Genomic DNA, 19,411 nt, shown 5'->3' on the forward strand with positions numbered 1-19,411 from the left:
AGGAAAGTATGGATATAAAAGACCTGGGTGATAACAATTCAAATTCTGTCTACAAACCTGGAACTCAGAAGGACAAGTTTCTCACCTCAGCACTTGTTATCATGGGAGCTATGGATCACCTACCGCTATCGATTGATTTTCCCCATTTATGCTCCCTGACTCCTCCCCAAGGTTAGAGCACCATTAGGGCGGAGTTTTGGGGAGCAGGATGAAGGAATATTACGGAGCACAGATAAATACAATAGCAAAGCATGAAAATATGTCCAAATTATTTACCAACAGGGAACAAGATACAAACCAGGGCCACAGTGATTCTTTTAGAAAGGATACAGACAAGGTATAACACCTAAAATGTTACTACACTAGCAATCCAAAAGAAATTCAAATCACCACAGGGTGACATGGAAAAAGTCAGAGTTCCACAAATTTGGTCATGTGTAGGCTGGTCCCTTGTGAAATAGCCTGCCAATGGCCAAAAGTTAAGTTTCAAGCCAAACAATTCACAGATACTATCTTGGAGAGGAGGATACCTGATCAAGCAACTTCAAGCCCAAGGCATGTGATTGAAGAAAAATAAATGCACTTCAAAGCCAATGAAGTACTTCTGAAATATAGTTATCATTGTAAAAATAAACATCTAATATAAAAAAAAGAACATGATAATTTCTAATGTTGGTTTGAAAGAATATTGTTTAGGAGATCAGGGAGAATTCCCATGGTACTTTTTGATGAACGGGATCACTTACATCCGCTTAAGAGAATAATCTCGATTTAATAGCTCAGCAAAAGATGCATTTCTGACACTGCAGCAGGAATGTACTCAAATCTCTGGAGTCGACACCTAATGCTGTCAAAGTCAACTAGAGACTGATTATTGATTGGTAATGCCCACAACTAGAGAACGAAAAACAAAGAAAATACATTTCCCTATCCACACTAAGCAGTGAGAACACACCACACCTCATTTGCGGGTTGAAAAAAATTCCAGAGGCTGGTGTCCCGTCACCAAATCACCCTTTATTTACATGTATGGTACTTGACACTGGTCCAACTTTCACAGAGCCAGCTCTCAGTGAGCAGAGCCTCCAACACTGTATTAGAGATAATGGGAACTGCAGATGCTGGAGAATCCGAGATAACAAGGTGCGGGGCTGGATGAACGCAGCAGGCCAAGCAGCATCTCAGGAGCACAAAAGCTGACGTTTCGGGCCAAGACCCTTCATCATAATTGGGGGAGGAGGATCGAAGATGGACAGAGGAGAAAAGATAGGTGGAGAGGAGACATACAAGTTAGAGTGGCAGGGATGGAGCCAGTAAAAGGAGAGTGTAGATGGGGAGGTAGGGAGGGGATAGGTCAGTCCGGGCAGGACGGACAGGTCAAGGGGGCGGGATTAGGTTAGAAGGTAGGAAATGGAGGTGCGACTTGAGGTGGGAGGAGGTGATAGGTGAGAGGAAGGCGGGGTCAAGCTGGGCTGTTTTTGGGATGCAGTGGGGGGGTGGTGGTGAGGAGAGAGAGATTTTGAAGCTTGTGAAGTCCACATTGCAGCCCAATGGTATCAAGGTTCCCAAGCAGAATATATGAGTTGCTGTCCCTGCAACCTTCGGGTGGCATCATTGTACCAGTGCAGGAGGCCCAGGATGGACATGTCGTCTAAGGAATGGAGAAGTTGAAATGGCTCGCGACTGGGCGGTGCAGTTGTTTATTGCGAACCAAGCGTAGGTGTTCTGCAAAAGAGACTAAGCGGAGGCTTGGGGACCGCTTTGCAGAACACCGATGCCTCCCAGTCGTGAGCCATTTCAACTTCTCCTCCCATTCCTTAGACGACAAATCCATCCTGGGCCTCCTGCAGTGCCACAACAATGCCATCCAAAGGTTGCAGGAACAGCAACTCATTCCGCTTGGGAACCCTGCAGCCCAATGGTATCAAAGTGGATTTCACAAGCTTCAAAATCTCCCTTCCCCTTCACTGCATCCCAAAACTAGCCCAGCTTGTTTACACCTCCCTAACCTGTTCTTCCTCCTGCCTCAAGTCGCACCTCCATTTCCTACCTTCTCACCCCATCCTGATCTAACCGCTCCCTACCTCCCCACCTACACTCACCTCTACAGGCTCCATCCCCGCCCCTATAACTTGTCTGTCTCCTCTCCTCTATCCATCTTCGATCTGCCTCCCCTTCTCATTTATTTCAGAACCCTCTCCCCATCCCCCTTTTCTGATGAAGTGTCCAGGCCCGAAATGTCAGCTTTCATGTTCCTAAGACACTGCTTGGCCTGCTGTGTTCATCCAGCTCCACACTATCTCAGAGCCTCTAACATTCCCACTTATCTGTCAGCCAGGGCTCCCTGATTGGACTAGATTAACAGCCCCAAATCAGGGAATTCATTCTATGGGGTCCAGCTGGTTTACCTCAGTTCAATCACTACATCCCTCACTCTAAGTCCAGGGACATAGACCTGTTCTTTTTCTTGTAGCCTGTCCTGGGGAGTTTTCGCATCAGGTCTAGTTTTATTGACTCAGCCTCAGTTATGGACAGCGTGTACCAAACCATAGCCTGCCTTTTGCACTTGGAGTGTCTCAGAATAAATTCATCCTCTTCAAGCAGTAACGGTGTCAAGGCTGCAGCATACACTGCGTCCATCTCAGACTCAAGTTTCTTTGACACTAAACGGAGGGGGGGGAAGAACCCACAAATTCCAATAGCTTTTCTAGTTGTTCCGAGGGGCAGGGTATGTTTTGCTCCTCCCCCTTTGAGTGTGCAGCTTTCACGTAGTCTGCATGCTCATTCAGGACCACCTCATCCATCCAAAAACTTGTGTCACAGGGCCTGACCTTTCATCGACTGTGCCTCTTTGCTGCTAAAACCAAACTATGTCTCCTGAAGTAAACATGACTCCTCTAAGTGAGAGAGGGGGGGAGTACAGCATTGGTATTCCTGATGCTGTTTCACCCTCTTCCCCAAGACTGAACCTGGTGCGGAGTATTCTCCCCATTAGCAACTCTGCTGGAGCTATTCCTGTAGTTGCGTAAAGGATGGTTGAACAATCAAATTGGAACCAGGTCAGTTTGGTATTGAGCAAAACTGCAGGTTGTTTCATTGAGCTTGCCTTCAAAGTTTGAGCTGGCTCTTTCCACCGACAATTGAATGATGGATGGTATGGAGATATCTTTACCTACCGAAGGCCATTCGGCTTTAGGAAATACTTGAATTTTGTGTTGGTAAATAATGGCCAGTTGTCGGTGACCACCATCTCCGGGAGCCTGGGTATTGCTTTTCTATTGTTGTCCATTTTGACAAATGTACACTGTGCATATCCAATCACTTTGGATGTCCATAATGACTGAGAAACAACTGGCGTAGTTGATGTTTAACCTAGTCCAGGGTTTACCTGCCCATTCCTGCATATGTTGGGGAGCTGCTGGCGATAATTTTTTGTCCTTGTTGGCACTTGGGCACTGCCCCACTTGTGACCACATCTGCATCCAATCCTGGCACTAGGCACGATTTACCAGCATCTTCATTTTGGTCACACCTGAATGACCCTGGTGGAGTTCAGCCAGTATCTGGTGGGGACTGTTGCTCAGGACAACCACTCTTGCTCCCCATTATAAATTGTTGTCCTCTATGATTTGGTCTCATTGAGACCAGAAATGTTTCAGTTCTGGTTGTGATGGTCTTTTGCTAACCCCTGCACCACCAGCTGTTTTAGTTTTACTGAAAAAAATCATTTTGCACACACAATCTGATAGTGTCACTGCCTGTAGCAGTCTCCACAAAGTTTAAAAACAGAATGTTTTTAAAAGTTTAAAAACAGCAGTGACTCCAATGTGGTGTATCTGCCAATGGGAGGCAGTTCAAGGCATCCGCATTTGTCGCTTAGCTTCCTGGACAGTGTTCTGACTTTTAATTGTTTCAACTTGAAATGAGAACCCACTGCTGAAGTTGACCTGAAGCTTTGGGGAGCATGGCCTTATTCTCACTGGGCAGACTTAGCAGGGGTTTGTGGTCTGTCACTATGACAAATTTACATCTGTAAACATATTGGTGGAACTTTCTCACACTAAAGATGAGCATCGTTCTCTATCTGGGTGTATTTGTACTCTGCATCAAAGTCCAGGAAGCGTACACCATTAGGCGTTCCTTTCCATTGGGCTGTGAGCCAACACTACTGATACCATACGGGGAGGCATCACACGTCAGCACCAGATCTCATTTGGGATCATGGTGCGCCAACAACTTAGACAAATGACAGCTGCTTCTTCACTTACCTAAAGGCTACATCTTGGCTATGAGACCATTTCCAAGACTGACCATTTTTCAGTAGCAGATGAAAAGGTGCCAGGGAGGAGTCCAGGTTACATGTGAACATTCTGTAATGTTTCATTTTATTTTTTATTCATTCACAGGATGAGAGCGTCACTTTTAGGCAGCAGTTATTGTCCATCCCAGTTGCCCAGACGGCAGTTGGGCGTCAGATTGCTGTGGGTCTGGAGTCACATGTAGGCCAGACCAGGTAAGATTGGCAGTTTTTTTCCCCCTAAAAAGGATATTAGTGAACCAGATGGGTTTTCCCCCCAACAATTGGCAATGGATTCATCACCATCATTAGATTCTTATTCCCATTCTTTTTACTGGATTCAAATTCCACAATGGTGGTATTTGAACCCAGAACATTATCTGGATCTCTGGATTAACAGTCCAGTGATAATACCACTAGGTCATTGCCTCCCTTGTGAATTCACCAATTCTAAGGTAAGACCTAAGCTCTGGTACAGACAGCAGATCTGGAGCACCTTTGATCACCCTCGCTGTCTTCCAATGGGTGTAACCTGATCTTTTTGACTGTGCAGACCAAGGAGGTCACTTGAGTTGCCTGAAACATACATCTTTCCCTTCTAAGATGTACACCCACCATAGACAAAGTTGTTAGACATTTCTCCAAGTTCTAAAAGCTCTTTATTGGTCTTCTCTGCTATCAGCACACCATCCAGATAAATGGTAAGCTGGGGAAAACTTTATACAATGTTCTCCATCATCTGCTGGGAAATGGCACAGACTGATGATACCACAAATAGCAGCCTTGTATATCGGTACCAACCATTATGGGTATTAATGTAGCATCCTTCTGGGGAATCCTCATCTAACCCAATTCACAGGTACACGTAGGTCATGTCCATCTTCATAAAGGACAACAGTCTCCACCCTCCACATCCCATCAGCATTATGTATAAATCCAAGGGACTGGGTATTTACTCAGCTGCGAGAAGCTGTTTACCGTTTGTTTAAAATCCCCTCAAAGGCATATGGACCCATTGGGCTTCACAACTGACACAACCAGAGCCACCCATTCCACCAACTGTACTGGTTTGATCATTCCTTTGCTTTCCAGCCTCTGATTTCTGCCTCTACTTTTGCTTGCAAGACAAATGGCATTGGGCAGGCCATAGCTGAATTGTGGCATCGCTTCTTGGTCAACTTGCAAGTGACTTTGGCTCTTCTGATAGTCCGTAGATCTTCCTGAAAAACCTCCAGCTATTTAATTAGGACTTCACTCAGGCAGCCATTTTCTAACTGAAAACAATTGAGCCAATCAAGGCGAATCTTTCTCAGCCAATTTCACCCCATTAGGTTCAGGCCTGAGCCTTTTATTACAATCAGTGCGAACTGAACTAGCTGCTTCTTGTACAAGACCAGAACCGAAGAAGTTGTACCCTTAATCTGTAAAGGTTTCCTGGTTTGGGTTCTCAGTCCAGAAGAGGTCTTACACAAATTTAAGGGTTGGAGTCCAGGGAAAATTTTGTTAAAGACTGGTTCTACATCACTGATACACAGTTGTGCTGTTATTGACTTTCATTAGAATTGGTCCACTATTTAACTAGATGTTTATTTTGATTGGTTCAGATTTGGATGTTGGGAAGCCATACAAAACTTTTCCAAACCAGATTTAAGTGTGTTTTCTTGGGCGGGGGGAGGGGTTGGGGAGAAGGAAGAGAAGTGGGGTGGTGGTGGTGAGAACTCTCCTCGATACCAGTCTCATGTCTGTCGTCTGCAAGGTGTTAGAAAGGATTCTGAGGGATAAGATTTATGACCATCTGGAAGAGCATGGCTTGATCAAATACAGTCAACACGGCTTTGTGAGGGGTAGGTCATGCCTTACAAACCTTATCGAGTTTTTTGAGGATGTGACTAGAAAAGTTGATGAGAGTCGAGCTGTGGATGTGGTGTATATGGACTTCAGCAAGGCATTTGATAAGGTTCCCCATGGTAGGCTCATTCAGAAGGTCAGGAGGAATGGGATACAGGGGAACTTAGCTGCTTGGATACAGAATTGGCTGGCCAACAGAAGACAGCGAGTGGTAGTAGAAGGAAAATATTCTGCCTGGAAGTCAGTGGTGAGTGGTGTTCCACAGGGCTCTGTCCTTGGGCCTCTACTGTTTGTAATTTTTATTAATGACTTGGATGAGGGGATTGAAAGATGGGTCAGCAAGTTTGCAGACAACACAAAGGTCGGAGGTGTCGTTGACAGTGTAGAGGGCTGTTGTAGGCTGCAGCGGGACATTGACAGGATGCAGAGATGGGCTGAGAGGTGGCAGATGGAGTTCAACCTGGATAAATGCGAGGTGATGCATTTTGGAAGGTCGAATTTGAAAGCTGAGTACAGGATTAACGATAGGATTCTTGGCAGCGTGGAGGAACAGAGGGATCTTGGTGTGCAGATACATAGATCCCTTAAAATGGCCACCCAAGTGGACAGGGTTGTTAAGAAAGCATATGGTGTTTTGGCTTTCATTAACAGGGGGATTGAGTTTAAGAGTCGTGAGATCTTGTTGCAGCTCTATAAAACTTTGGTTAGACCGCACTTGGAATACTGCGTCCAGTTCTGGGCGCCCTATTATAGGAAAGATGTGGATGCTTTGGAGAGGGTTCAGAGGAGGTTTACCAGGATGCTGCCTGGACTGGAAGGCTTATCTTATGAAGAGAGGTTGACTGAGCTCGGTCTCTTTTCATTGGAGAAAAGGAGGAGGAGAGGGGACCTAATTGAGATATACAAGATAATGAGAGGCATAGATAGAGTTGATAGCCAGAGACTATTTCCCAGGGCAGAAATGGCTAGCACGAGGGGTCATAGTTTTAAGCTGGTTGGTGGAAAGTATAGAGGGGATGTCAGAGGCAGGTTCTTTACGCAGAGAGTTGTGAGAGCATGGAATGCGTTGCCAGCAGCAGTTGTGGAAGCAAGGTCATTGGGGTTATTTAAGAGACTGCTGGATATGGTCACAGAAATTTGAGGGTGCATACATGAGGATCAATGGTCGGCACAACATTGTGGGCTGAAGGGCCTGTTCTGTGCTGCACTGTTCTATGTTCTATGTTCTATACCAGCCTATGAGTTCTCTTACTCGATTTGGGTCTAGTGGGACTCCTTTGATGTTGAGTCTATGTATTCCAGCACCCACAATGGATTGCCAGTCTGGATCCTGAGGAAAATGTTAACTCTTTGGCTGAGGCTTGGCATTTTGCTGTGGGCTGACCTAGAGTCCTTCTGTTCAGGATGGGTCCTGAGTGAGGCTATGCAATTACCTTCACTCAAGCGTGGTCCACCAATCTCTGGACTGGCAAGTATGTCCACTTCCATCGGCATATCCTTTAACCCCTGTATGCTCCATTTGCCACGTTTTCTAATGATAAAGCCAGTCGTCCTGCCCATTTGGCATCCAGGTGGGCTTCAGTTAATGAGCACTTTTGCGTGATTACATCGTTAATCCCATTTTCAACGATGTGTCAGCATCTCATTGAGGGTTAAAGCAAAGTCACAAGCCTCTGCCAGTCATTGTAGCCTAGTCAAAAATCTGATACGGACTCCCCTGGTTCTTGAACTGCCAAGTAAAATCAACAGCATCTGACTTGAGGTGACTTGGTATTGTAATACTCCTTAACCAAATCTGACAACTCTTTAAAGATTTTTGTGTCTGGTGCCTCAGGAAAAGTTAGATTCCTAATAACCAAGAATGCTCATGGATCTGCAGTTATCAAGAAAATCACTCATTGCTTTTCATCTGCCCAGAAAAATTAACATGTTCTTTCCACATAGTGGGCCCAGTCTTTGATGGTAGCTGAATGAGTCACACTTCCCAAATAATCCCAAAGATGGCTGTTGTGAGCAGGTTTCTTCAGTAGCATATTTTTTTCTCTTGGCACCACTGAAATAACTCCACAGAGGCCTGTATCCCATCACCATGTCACCCTTTATTTACACATGCATAGTACTTGACATTGGTCCAACTCCCTTAGAGCCAGCTCTCAGAACTTCTGACACTCCTGATTATATCAGTCAGCTAGGACTCCTTGCTTGGGCCAGATTAACAGCCCCAATCAGGAAACTCATTCTATGATGTCCACCTGGCTGACTTCTTTACAATCACTGCACGCAAGTGCAGTTTATGCAGCTGGCTCATTAGCCGCTTCCATTGAAGGCGCTGTACAACTATGCAAGGGAGCTGGCAGCCTTGTGGTATTGTCACTAGACAAATAAACCAGAGACACAGGTAACATTCTGAGAATGTGGAATCAAATCCCACCTGTAGAAGAATTTGAATTCACTATTAGTCTAAAATTAAGAATCTCATGATGACCCATAAAACCATATTGACTGTCAGGCAGAAAAATCCATCTGTTCACTAATGTCATCTAGGGATGCCATCCTACCTGGTCTGGCCTACATGTGATTCTAGGCCCACAGTAATATGTTGACTCTTTACTGCCCTCTGGGCAATAAATGCTGGCCTAGCTAGTGATGCCCATGTCCTCTCAATGAATAAAAACATTCTTTTACATTAATGAATTTCATCGGTTTAATGACAAATTACAAGTTAATGCACGCCATTCCTTCATCTCAGATTTATTTATTAATTTGCCACAATAGGATTTAAACCCACATGCCTTCAGCATTAATCCCAGCCTCTGGTTTACAAACAGGGTAGGCGGTGTTGGCATAGGTCATATGATTCCTTGAGCCTGCTCCAGCATTGAAAATGTTCAGGGCTGATCTGATTGGAACCTCAACTCCACATTGTCGCCCAGCCTTTATAGTCTTTCACCCATATGCCATCAAAAAATCTATTTACTGCTGCCTTTAAAATACTCAAGAACTTTGTCACCAGTTGGTGTAGCAAAGAGTTCCAAAGGCTTATGACTCTCATCTGTTTTAAATGGGTGACTCCTCATTTAAATAATTTACCCCATTACTAGATTTTATCAAGAAAATCTTTTCAACATGCAACCTATCAAAACCTCTTCGAAACTTGTGTGTTTCAACCAAGTCACATTCTCCTCTAAATTCCAGTGGATACAGGATTATTAGTCCAGTGGGACGTCAACTAACATGAAACAGTAAAAAGACAACACCTTGTCGATTAAGGTCTTCCAACAAAAATTTGCAAGACGCTTAAAGAACAGTATTAATCACTTCATCACTCTGATGTCTGGTTATTCTATGAGCAATCCTCCTGTGCCATTGCTCACTGAAGAGTGACCTACGTTAGTGACCAAACCATGTACGTTTTCTGCAATTGTAAGGTGCCATTTAAACTAGTCTGTCCTGAAGTCTAAAAAAGTCCCACTTGCTGCCAATAAAAATGCCCTATGGCCAAAGACACTCTGTTTGTGAACTGGCAACAGATAGTTGTAAAGCTCCAAATCTAGGTCAACGAGTACCTGATTTGTCTATTACATTTTATAGATGTTGTGATCATGAATAAAATATAATGAACAATGATACCTGAAATGACCAAGTATGAATATGATGAATCAGTGAGAGTTTCCCCCCAGGTGGCAATTATTTGCCACCTGGAGTGCATTGTACAAAAAGGCAGTGTGGAAGCAGATTAAATAATAACTTTCAAAGGGTATCTGGATAAATACTTGAAGAAGAAAAATGTGAAGGGCTATGGGGAAAAGTTTGGCAGCGAGACTGTTTGGATAGCATTTTCAGTGTCAGCACAGACAGTGATGGGCTGAATGGTCTTTTTACATGCAGCATGGTCACTGAAATGGTGATAAAACCTGAAAAACTGTCATAGAATGCATGTCTAAGACTGTCTAGATATAACCGAAATCCAAAGATATTGCTCACAGTTTGGATTCTGGAGTACAGTCATAGCATTCAGCTATATATCCAGCACCTCATTTCACAAGAGGGTGGGGGAAATAGAGGCTGGTGAAGGATGGTCGAAGATAAGATCCCTGACGAATCTGGTCGTTGCTGATTGCAATCCAGAGAAGCTAGCTGTTCAATCCTCCCCTTACTGTCATAACAACAAGCCTGCTGGTGAATCAAAGATAATAAAGTGTGAAGCTGGATAGACACAGCAGGCCAAGCAGCATCTCAGGAGCGCAAAAGCTGACGTTTTGGGCCTAGACCCTTCATCAGAGAAGGGGATGGGGAGAGGGTTCTGAAATAAATAGTGAGAGAGAGGGGGAGGCAGACCGAAGATGGAGAGAAAAGAAGATAGGTGGAGAGGAGAGTATAGGTGGGGAGGCAGGAAGGGGATAAGTCAGTCCAGGGAAGACGGACAGGTCAAGGAGGTGGGATGAGGTTAGTAGGTAGGAAATGGAGGTGTGGCTTGGGGTGGGATAGAGGAAGAACAGGTTAGGGAGGCAGAGACAGGCTGGGCTGGTTTTGGGATGCAGTGGGGGGAGGGGACAAACTGGGCTGGTTTTGGGATGCGGTGGGGGAAGGGGAGATTTTGAAACTGGCAAAGTCCACATTGATACCATTGGGCTGCAAGGTTCCCAAGCGGAATATGAGTTGCTGTTCCTGCAACCTTCGGGTGGCATCATTGTGGCACTGCAGGAGGCCCATGATGGACATGTCATCTAAAGAATGGGAGGGGGAGTTGAAATGGTTCGCAACTGGGAGGTGTAGTTGTTTATTGCGAGCCGATCGGAGGTGTTCTGCAAAGCGGTCCCCAAGCCTCCGCTTGGTTTCCCCAATGTAGAGGGAGCCACACCGGGTACAATGGATACAGTATACCACATTGGCAGATGCGCAGGTGAACCTCTGCTTAATGTGGAATGTCATTTTGGGGCCTGGGATAGGGGTGATGGAGGAGGTGTGGGGGCAAGTGTAGCATTTCCTGCGGTTGCAGGGGAAGGTGCCGGGTGTGGTGGGTTGGAGGGCAGTGTGGAGCGAACAAGGGAGTCACGGAGAGAGTGCTCTCTCCCCCATCCCTTCCTCCCACCCCAAGCTGCACCTCCATTTCCCACCTACTAACCTCATCCCACCTCCTTGACCTGTCCGTCTTCCCTGGACTGACCTATCCCCTCCCTACCTATACTCTCCTCTCCACCTATCTTCTTTTCTCTCCATCTTCGGTCCACCTCCCCCCTCTCTCCCTGTTTATTCCAGAACCCTCTCCCCATCGCCCTCTCTGAAGAAGGGTCTAGGCCCGAAATGTCAGCTTTTGTGCTCCTGAGATGCTGCTTGGCCCGCTGTGTTCATCCAGCTTCACACTTTATTATCTTGGATTCTCCAGCATCTGCAGTTCCCATTATCACTGCTGGTGAATCAAATGTCAGACAAGTGGCACACAGTAATTGCAACCCCCCCAACCCATTTGCCCAGTTTGTTTTAAGATTGTGAAGCCAGGAGACTTGGACCAACAGGTGTCTATAATGCAACCGTTCCCCTCACCATTTCCCAGCCAAAATTCTTCCCATTCTCTATTCCTAAAGAGAAGATTACCTATTGGCAGCATACTTTATTCATGTGTCAATATCTTTAATCAATCTGTTCAGGTATATTATGACATGTGTCCTGGGCAAATGGGACTTGAACCCAGATAGTCTGGTCCAGAGGTAGCAGACTACCACAGGGTCACAAACACCTCCAGCATGTGCATCTCTCCAGGAAGTGTGCCCTAGTCAACGATAAGGTAAAGAAAAACAACATTTCTTCTGAAGGGTTCCAACCCGAAACATCAGTTTTTCTCTTCCTCCGATGCTGCCTGCCTGCTGTGGTCCTCCAGCTTGACATTTTAACATACCCAGCTGATGCTTCTCAATCTAACACAGGTATGCTGAAGCTAACTGTAATATCGCTGTACAGGCTTGGAGGTTTAAGCTGATTTTATAGCCAAGGCACTTACTGGGTAAATCTGTTTTTAATCCAGCAAGAAAAGACAAATTAAGTCACTGTTATATCATTAGCACTGACTTATGTATGCCAAATGCAACTGTACAAAACTCAATTATAGAACATGAATATACAAAATTTATACTTACTACAATATTGTCTATTACTAAAGAAATATTTGAGCTTCATTCCTTACTTTAGGATTCTCCAAAACGCCACAATGAGGTGCTTTTGAAGTGGAACACCAATTTGCCCAGCAAGCGTCACAAACAAACAAGTCTCCTACACAGTGTGATTGTGAGAAAATAATTTATTTTTGTGACAATGACTCTTGGAATAGGAGGAGGCAATGGCCTAGTGGTATTATCGCTGGATTTTTAATCTAGAGACCCAGGCAATGTTTTAGGAACCTGGGTTCAAATCCTGCCATGGCAGAACATGGCATTTGAATTCAATAAAAATCTGGAATTAAGAGTCCAATGACAACTAGGAATCCATTACTGATTGTCACAAAAATAATCTCACCTAGTTCAGTTATGTACCATGATTACCCAGCCTGATCTAAAGGTGACTCCATATCCAGAAATGTGGTTGCCTCTTAGCCTCTCTGAACAATTAGGGACAGGCAATAAATACTGGCCTAGTCAGTACTTGGTGAATGAATAATATTTTAAAAACATTATGTAAATATCAGACAAGGCATTGGGTTTATATCCCCTACTCTTCAAAACAATGGTATGGAAAGTTTTTGGTTTAAAAAGCTTTATCTAAAAGATAGCACTTCAGATAGTGCAGTGCTCCCTTAGTACTGTGATAGAGGGTCCACCCAGATTTTGTTTTATGCCTATGTCTCTAGAGTAGAACTTGAACCTATGACACTTGACTTGCAGATGTCTTCTGGTCTGCTCATGATAAACCAAAGGACATACTACTCTACAGCAGCAGTGGTATCAAAGTGCAGCATGAATATCATTTGTTGCTTGTCAGCCCAACCCTAGACATTGTCCAGAGCTTGCTGTATTTGGACACTGATTATTTCAGGTGTGAATGTGGCTGAATACTGCACAGCCATCAGTGAACACCTGATTTCTGACCTCGTGACAAAGGGAAAAGTCATTGATGAAATGACTGAAGTTGTTGGGCCTAGGACACTACACTGTGGAACTCCTGCACAGATGTCTTGCAGCTGAGATGAATGATCCATAATAAACAACCATCTTCCTGGGTGCCAGGTATGACTCCAACCAGCAGAGAATCTTCCCCAATTCCTATTGGTTCCAGTTTTGTTAGGGCCCTTTGATACCACACTTGGTCAAATGCAACCTTTGATGTTAAGGGCAGTTACTCACCTCATATCAGCTCTTTTGCCCATCATGAAGGCAACAGCTGAATGGCCCTGGAGGAACCCAAACTGAATATCGCTGTTCAGCTTTACCACAAAAAGGTGCTATACAAATGAAGGATGTATTGTTGCTCAGCAGTGTCATCATCCTCTTGAGGGTTAATATTAAACAGACCCCTCCTAGCTTCCCCTTGTGCTATGGAGGGAATGGGCGCAGTGAGACCTTCAAGGCAAAACCCTTTCTTTGTTAAGATATGTTCCTACAGGTTATTCCCTGTTAAATATTAACCCTCAGTAAGATGATGACACCACTGAGCCATAGTACGTCCTGCATTTGTATAGCACCTTGAGGTAAAGCTGAACAGTGATATTCAGTTTGGGTTCCTCCACAGCCATCTTGCAATTCTCTACATAACAGATGCAAAACATCAACAGAAACCAGTCTGACCCAAGAAGAGACAGTCCTCTAGATTCCCCCTCTCAACTGTGAACCCTGAATATGATACAGTTGTGATTCTGAAGTTTACGAGGACTGTCTATCTTTTTTCCCCTGGGGTCTGCTGATTTTAGTAATTGGAATCATTTGCACAGGACTTGAGCTTAGGAATGTGACAGCATGTTCTAACTCTTTATTCTTCTCAAAAAAGCCTTTCATCTACCCATCTTCCCCCCACTTAGTGCTTCGTGATTAAACCGTATAGGCTTGATTTAAGCGGGTAACACAGCTGCCCTAATAGTTAGCAGCATATCCACTCATTTCAGTGGTTCTGAACGCTTTGTTACACTTGGATTGACTTACCCACCTTCAACCTCTGAAAGAGCTTGACTCAATTCTCTCTCAAACAACAGGCTTCTCTCTCCTACTGTGATGTATTGCGCTCTTTTACCAGTGATTGGCGGGGGGGGAGGAGGGGGGGGTGTTGGGAGGTGAGAGAAGAGAACATGAACACTATTTAGATATGAGCAAAGAGAGGGATAGAAGGGCCCCTTCTCTGTGAGAAGCCTATTGCAGTGTACTGTTGGGAGTTAACATCATAACTAAAGTCTTAGGCTTCAGTATAGAGAGTGTGACCTTTGCTGCAGGCCTTCTTTCAAAGAGCAGGTATTTAGCACAGCTGGGATTGCATTCTTTAAAAGCATGCAAAGTTTCTGTCAGTGATTTCAATTAGAAGATAAAGAAAGAAGGAAGAGGATAGGAGTGGGGAAAGAAAATACAAGAGTGCTGAAGAGGCACAAGGAAGAATTCAAATCTCGGGGTTAAATTAGTTCCACATGCTTCTGATGGGCACTAAATTACAACATAAAAGAGACAGACTTTTATGAAAGATTTTACTGTCTTAGATCAATCACTTCAAGTCGGAGTGTCCGTGATGTTCCTTTGTCCTTCCCTGTACCCTTCTGAATGAAGGCAACCATAGTCTTTTGGACTTTATCACTTTGTAATGAGTAATAGCCACATGTTTTGTACTTAAAATAGAATAGTCAAGACTGATTAGGCAAAGGACCTCCCTTTGAGGAGGAAAAACATCCTATTCCAGGAGTCAGACACATCTGGAAATGGAAGCTGCAGTGAACTGTCCTTTGAAACTTGTATTTTGCTCTTTCACATTACATCCATTTGCATTGCAATAAAACTCTTCCCTCCCCACCACCATTCCAATTCTACCCAGAATGCTAACCAACTGGTTGTAACCCCAAAGATGAATGTAATTAAACACTGCACTCCTTTTTAAAAAAAGTTAACATTCTTTCACATTTCAGCATAAAGTCAATAAGTTCTCTTATATACAGTTCATCTTAAGAAAACTGATTAAAATTGTTTTCCTGTGATTAAGCTTTTTTATAACATTGTGATAATTGTACCCAGATGGATTTACTGTTTCCCTGTTTTGCATCAGCTTGCCTATGAGCAGGGTTTAAATGGTGGTGGCCTCCACTCTATGTTCTGCAAAGACATTCCACAAGATGGCCAACATTCAAAGTGTTTTCAGCTGTCAGACACCACTTGCTGCATGACTTCAAGGAAAACAGTTCGAAGCTTCCCACTCCATTCTTATCTCATATCTTAATGTCATACCACAGAAGTAAGCTTTATCTTTCTCTCTGCATTGTGTGTGGTATCAGTGCATCTCAGCAAAAAGTATCTAACCTGTGATCAGTTACCCAGTCACAAAGCATTGCTTCCTCCCTCTGTTTTCTATTACACATGCTCACATTCACAAAGGAAAAATTGGAATCAGAACATGAGTAAATAGGTCCACACTGAGCCCAGGGCATCATTAAAATAAGACATAAAACCTTGCTGGCTGTTAAACTTGTTCCAAGAAAACACAGGAGCTTTTGATCTACATTTTTACTGAGATGATCCTTCCTATAATTTGGGAACATTGCAACAAGCTGAAAGTTTACAATGTGATCATTCAACGTCAGTAATTTAAAACAAACTTAGTTCTAACAACTTTTTTGTGCAAGTTCAACCTCAGAAGTGAATTCTTTGAGGACAGGAAACATGCAACCTGTCATCTGCTATTCACCACAGCTTTAAAGCAGGGGGAATATCCTTGATGTCTACAGAGGAGACTTAATGGGAGGCAGATGAATCCTCTTCAAGGAAAATTAAAAATGTTAACTGCCCTCAGAATGCTGACTCGTTAGAGTTAACCCTCTCTCAGAGCAGACCTTCAGATCCATTGGGAATGTGAGCATTCATTACTGCAAAGATCATAACCTCAAAAGGGACCCGGTGAGGCAGTAACAGAGTGCAAGGCATTGCAATACAATTGGGAAATATTAAGCAAAGTAGCTGGGCGCTTACCCGTAACACTTGCCACTGCTGACATCAGTGCACCTGACTGAAGAGTTGGCCCGGAGAGCTTTACCACTTAGTCCCACGCCAGAGGGTAAATTCTTGTCTCGAAGATCCGGGCAAATCCATTCCTCCTCTTCATTCAGCGTTGGCAAGTAAGCACAAACCACTTGTATACTCCCCAGCTCGGTGTTAGAGGCAAACAGAGCATTCTCTCCTCCGGACCTGATATACTGAAGGTAGATATCTGATGTCAGAAACATCTGGTAAGAATTTTCCTCCATTAAGGTCTGGATCTCGGTCTGGGCCTGGTCAAACATTGCTGAATCAATCTGCTGCTTCTTTATGGAGTCTTTGATGTAGGACCTGGTGGCTGGTTTCAGGTGCCTGGAAACCGCGCTGTGCTCCACGTATCGCTTGTGGATCGCCTTCGCCACTCTCAGCGTTTTGGGTTCTCTGAGGTCCATCTGCCTGAAGCCATTACAGGCGAACCAGAAATCCAAGGTGTCCACCGCTGCCTCCCTCTGTAGGAACCTGCGGAAGAGCTGCGCCCCATCCTGGTCTCCCAGAAGCGAGAGCAAAGACCGGGTCCACCTGGTGATCGGGGACTCCGGGCAGGCGCTTCCTTCAGCCTCTGCCTCCTCTCTCCTAGGGGCTGCGCTCACCGCTTTGGGCTTCAGGCTCGCTTTTCCACCGCTCTGGGAGCGGGAGGGTTGGCATCTCTCTCCTTCCTCCCCTGGCACTGGTGGCCGAGGGGCATCTGCTCGGAAGCTGCCGGCGTATGGAAGGCAGGAGACCATGAGAGCGGTGCTCATGGCTGAGGGACTCGGACTCCGGTCTCTCTCTCCTCTGTGTCTTGTTCAATCGGCTTTTGCAGATCTCCTCCAGTCAGCAAGGGCCGCCTTCTGTCTGCAAGAGAAAGTATCGATCTAATGAAACCCAGAGCCGCCCAACTTCAAACAGGATGAGAAGCAAAAAAAAACCCACACACACAGCCAGGCAGGCTTTTCAATCGAATCTTTTGTGCGTTTCTTCCCGAAATAACTCAAGGGCGAAACAAATGTATTATGAAGGTTATTGAAATATTGAAGGAAAATATAAAACACAAAAGCAAAGTTCTCGTGTCCAGTAAACTTGCTCAAACTTTAGGCTGGCAGAAAGAAATCTGACCGGGGGGGCGGGGGGAGAAACTGAAGGAGATGGAGGGAAGGGTGCGTTCTACAGGTGAGGGCCAGTTAAACCAACTTTTAACTAAGTCACAGACCCCTCGCATCTCAATGCACCCCGTTTCCCTCACCGCAAAATTAAAGCCACCTTCCACATACGACTAAACAAAAAGTTGTTCAAAAATTATCACACGTCACCGCAAACCGTCCACAAAGAACAGCTTTCAAAAGGGACAATCACGGGTTAACGAAACTTTAATCCAGTCTGACAGCCAAATAAAGTTTATAAAATGCCCCCGCCACCCCCAACTCGGATCTGATCCACTAGGTCCCTCAGAAATAGCAGATCGATCATGGGGATCGAGACACCCCCAACAGAGGGGAACTTCGCAGTTCATCACAGCTCTCCCAGGTCACTATCAGATCAAACACTTCAAAAGCGGAGATAAACATCGCATCTTCCACTCGGCCACGCTGCCAAGAAACCTGAAAAAAAATCGAGCCTTACACCAGCGGTGATTTCACATCCTTCCTACACCGACCCTCAGAATGATCCCCCTCTCCGGGTGGGAGGACTGTGCACCGCCCCCCCCCCCTTTATCCCCACCCTGGGGAGGGGAGCTGGCGGACAAGCAAAAGCCGAGCGGGTAGCCAGCGCTCACACACCTGAGCAAACCCCACTCTCCCCGAGGGAAGAACCTACCTCTTGCCACCCTCCCCAATCACCAACCACCAACCTCAGAAGTCTCACTGCCAGCGAAGGGCGGAGGTTAAAGCCGGATTTGAATTCGCCCCCAACGCGGGCCGCTCAGTTCAAAGGAATGTCAGAAAACATCAAAGGGACGGGAGAAGGGCCATCAGCAGCAAGCCAGTCTCAGAATTTACCATTCAAACATCTTCCGGCCCGCAAGTAGCCTCAGGGAGCTCGCAGTGGGCAGTGACACTATCTGCAATCAATCCCCGCCCCGTATCTGGGTTCCCAATGTTCATCTGGGTCTCCTCTCCGCTTCCCTCGGAAGACTGTTCTGTCTCTTTCCCCTGTTCTTGTTCCTCGTTTCACTCAGCCATTCCACGCAGCAAACGTCCTTCCAGCTCTTGCAACACACAAACTGAAGCTGCTGTTTAAGTGTGGACATCAAAGAGCTCAGCCGAGCGAGCAAGTCCAGCAAGAGACATAGCAACACAGTCTCCGGGCAAACACAGCCACCAAGCCCCTTCACCAACGGTACAGCCCAGCGGCCTCTTGCTTCTTACTTCAACAAGCCTGGCTGCCTTCTCAGGAATTGCCGGCCCCGATCCCCTGCCCAGCAGTGTCACCGATTTATAAACTTTCCAGGACCTTATCAAAGGGAATCCGTCTTCAGCCAACTCCCTGGGGGTGGAGACGTCAATAGTGACTGATGTGCCGCCCCAATCGCATTATCCCTTCGCTTCACAGTTGCTACATAAAGTTACATTACTCGCTAAAAGATACATTGTGAATATGCCAAGCCGTGGACATATCTATTTGTTGTTCTTTGCTCAGCCTCTTGGATGGGACTCCGTCAAAGTTTTACTTTTTAAAAACATTTTGCATGCAATATGTGTTGGCTTTGTGTTGCACTTTCAAACACGGCCACAGTGACAGACACAGAGACTCCAGGCTCTAATATGTAAAGGGGCCTAATGCAGGGAACGGGTTCTACATGCACTTAAAGCGTGCAGGACAATTGAAAACTTATGCAATGCGGCTCCAGGTTACTTTACGGCATTAATAATCCCACCCTGTATTTACAGAGACGGAAAAATAAATTAAGCCCCATGCCTTTCTATCGGACTAAGTCTAATATCCAAAAAAACTGCACAATTTAAAATATTTTATAGCAAAGCCATTTCGATGATCTCGGAGTAAACATTAATTAACTCGCCTGGAAAACTTTGATTCAAATTGCGTTTAAGTTAGTTCCCATTGTTATGGCATTGTCAAA

General features: G+C 45.2%; 1 protein-coding gene across 6 annotated transcripts in view; it reads right to left on the reverse strand.

Annotated features, from left to right (window-relative positions):
- The window catches only part of axin2 (axin 2 (conductin, axil)), a 50,339-nt gene extending 31,594 nt beyond the window's left edge, over positions 1–18,745 (reverse strand). For 2 of the 6 annotated variants that reach the window (XM_048554771.2, XM_048554766.2), the window contains exons 1-2: positions 18,330–18,684; positions 16,288–17,187 (exon numbers count right to left, since the gene is read on the reverse strand). In XM_048554771.2, the coding sequence (XP_048410728.2) occupies positions 16,288–17,093 (806 nt within the window). In that variant the 5' untranslated portion in view covers positions 17,094–17,187; positions 18,330–18,684. The other 4 variants (XM_048554770.2, XM_048554772.2, XM_048554768.2 and 1 more) reach the window with 4 other exon arrangements.
- Positions 18,746–19,411: the final 666 nt, after the last annotated feature.

The sequence above is a fragment of the Stegostoma tigrinum genome, chromosome 22 (assembly GCF_030684315.1).
Source record: "Stegostoma tigrinum isolate sSteTig4 chromosome 22, sSteTig4.hap1, whole genome shotgun sequence".
Lineage (NCBI taxonomy): Eukaryota > Metazoa > Chordata > Chondrichthyes > Orectolobiformes > Stegostomatidae > Stegostoma > Stegostoma tigrinum.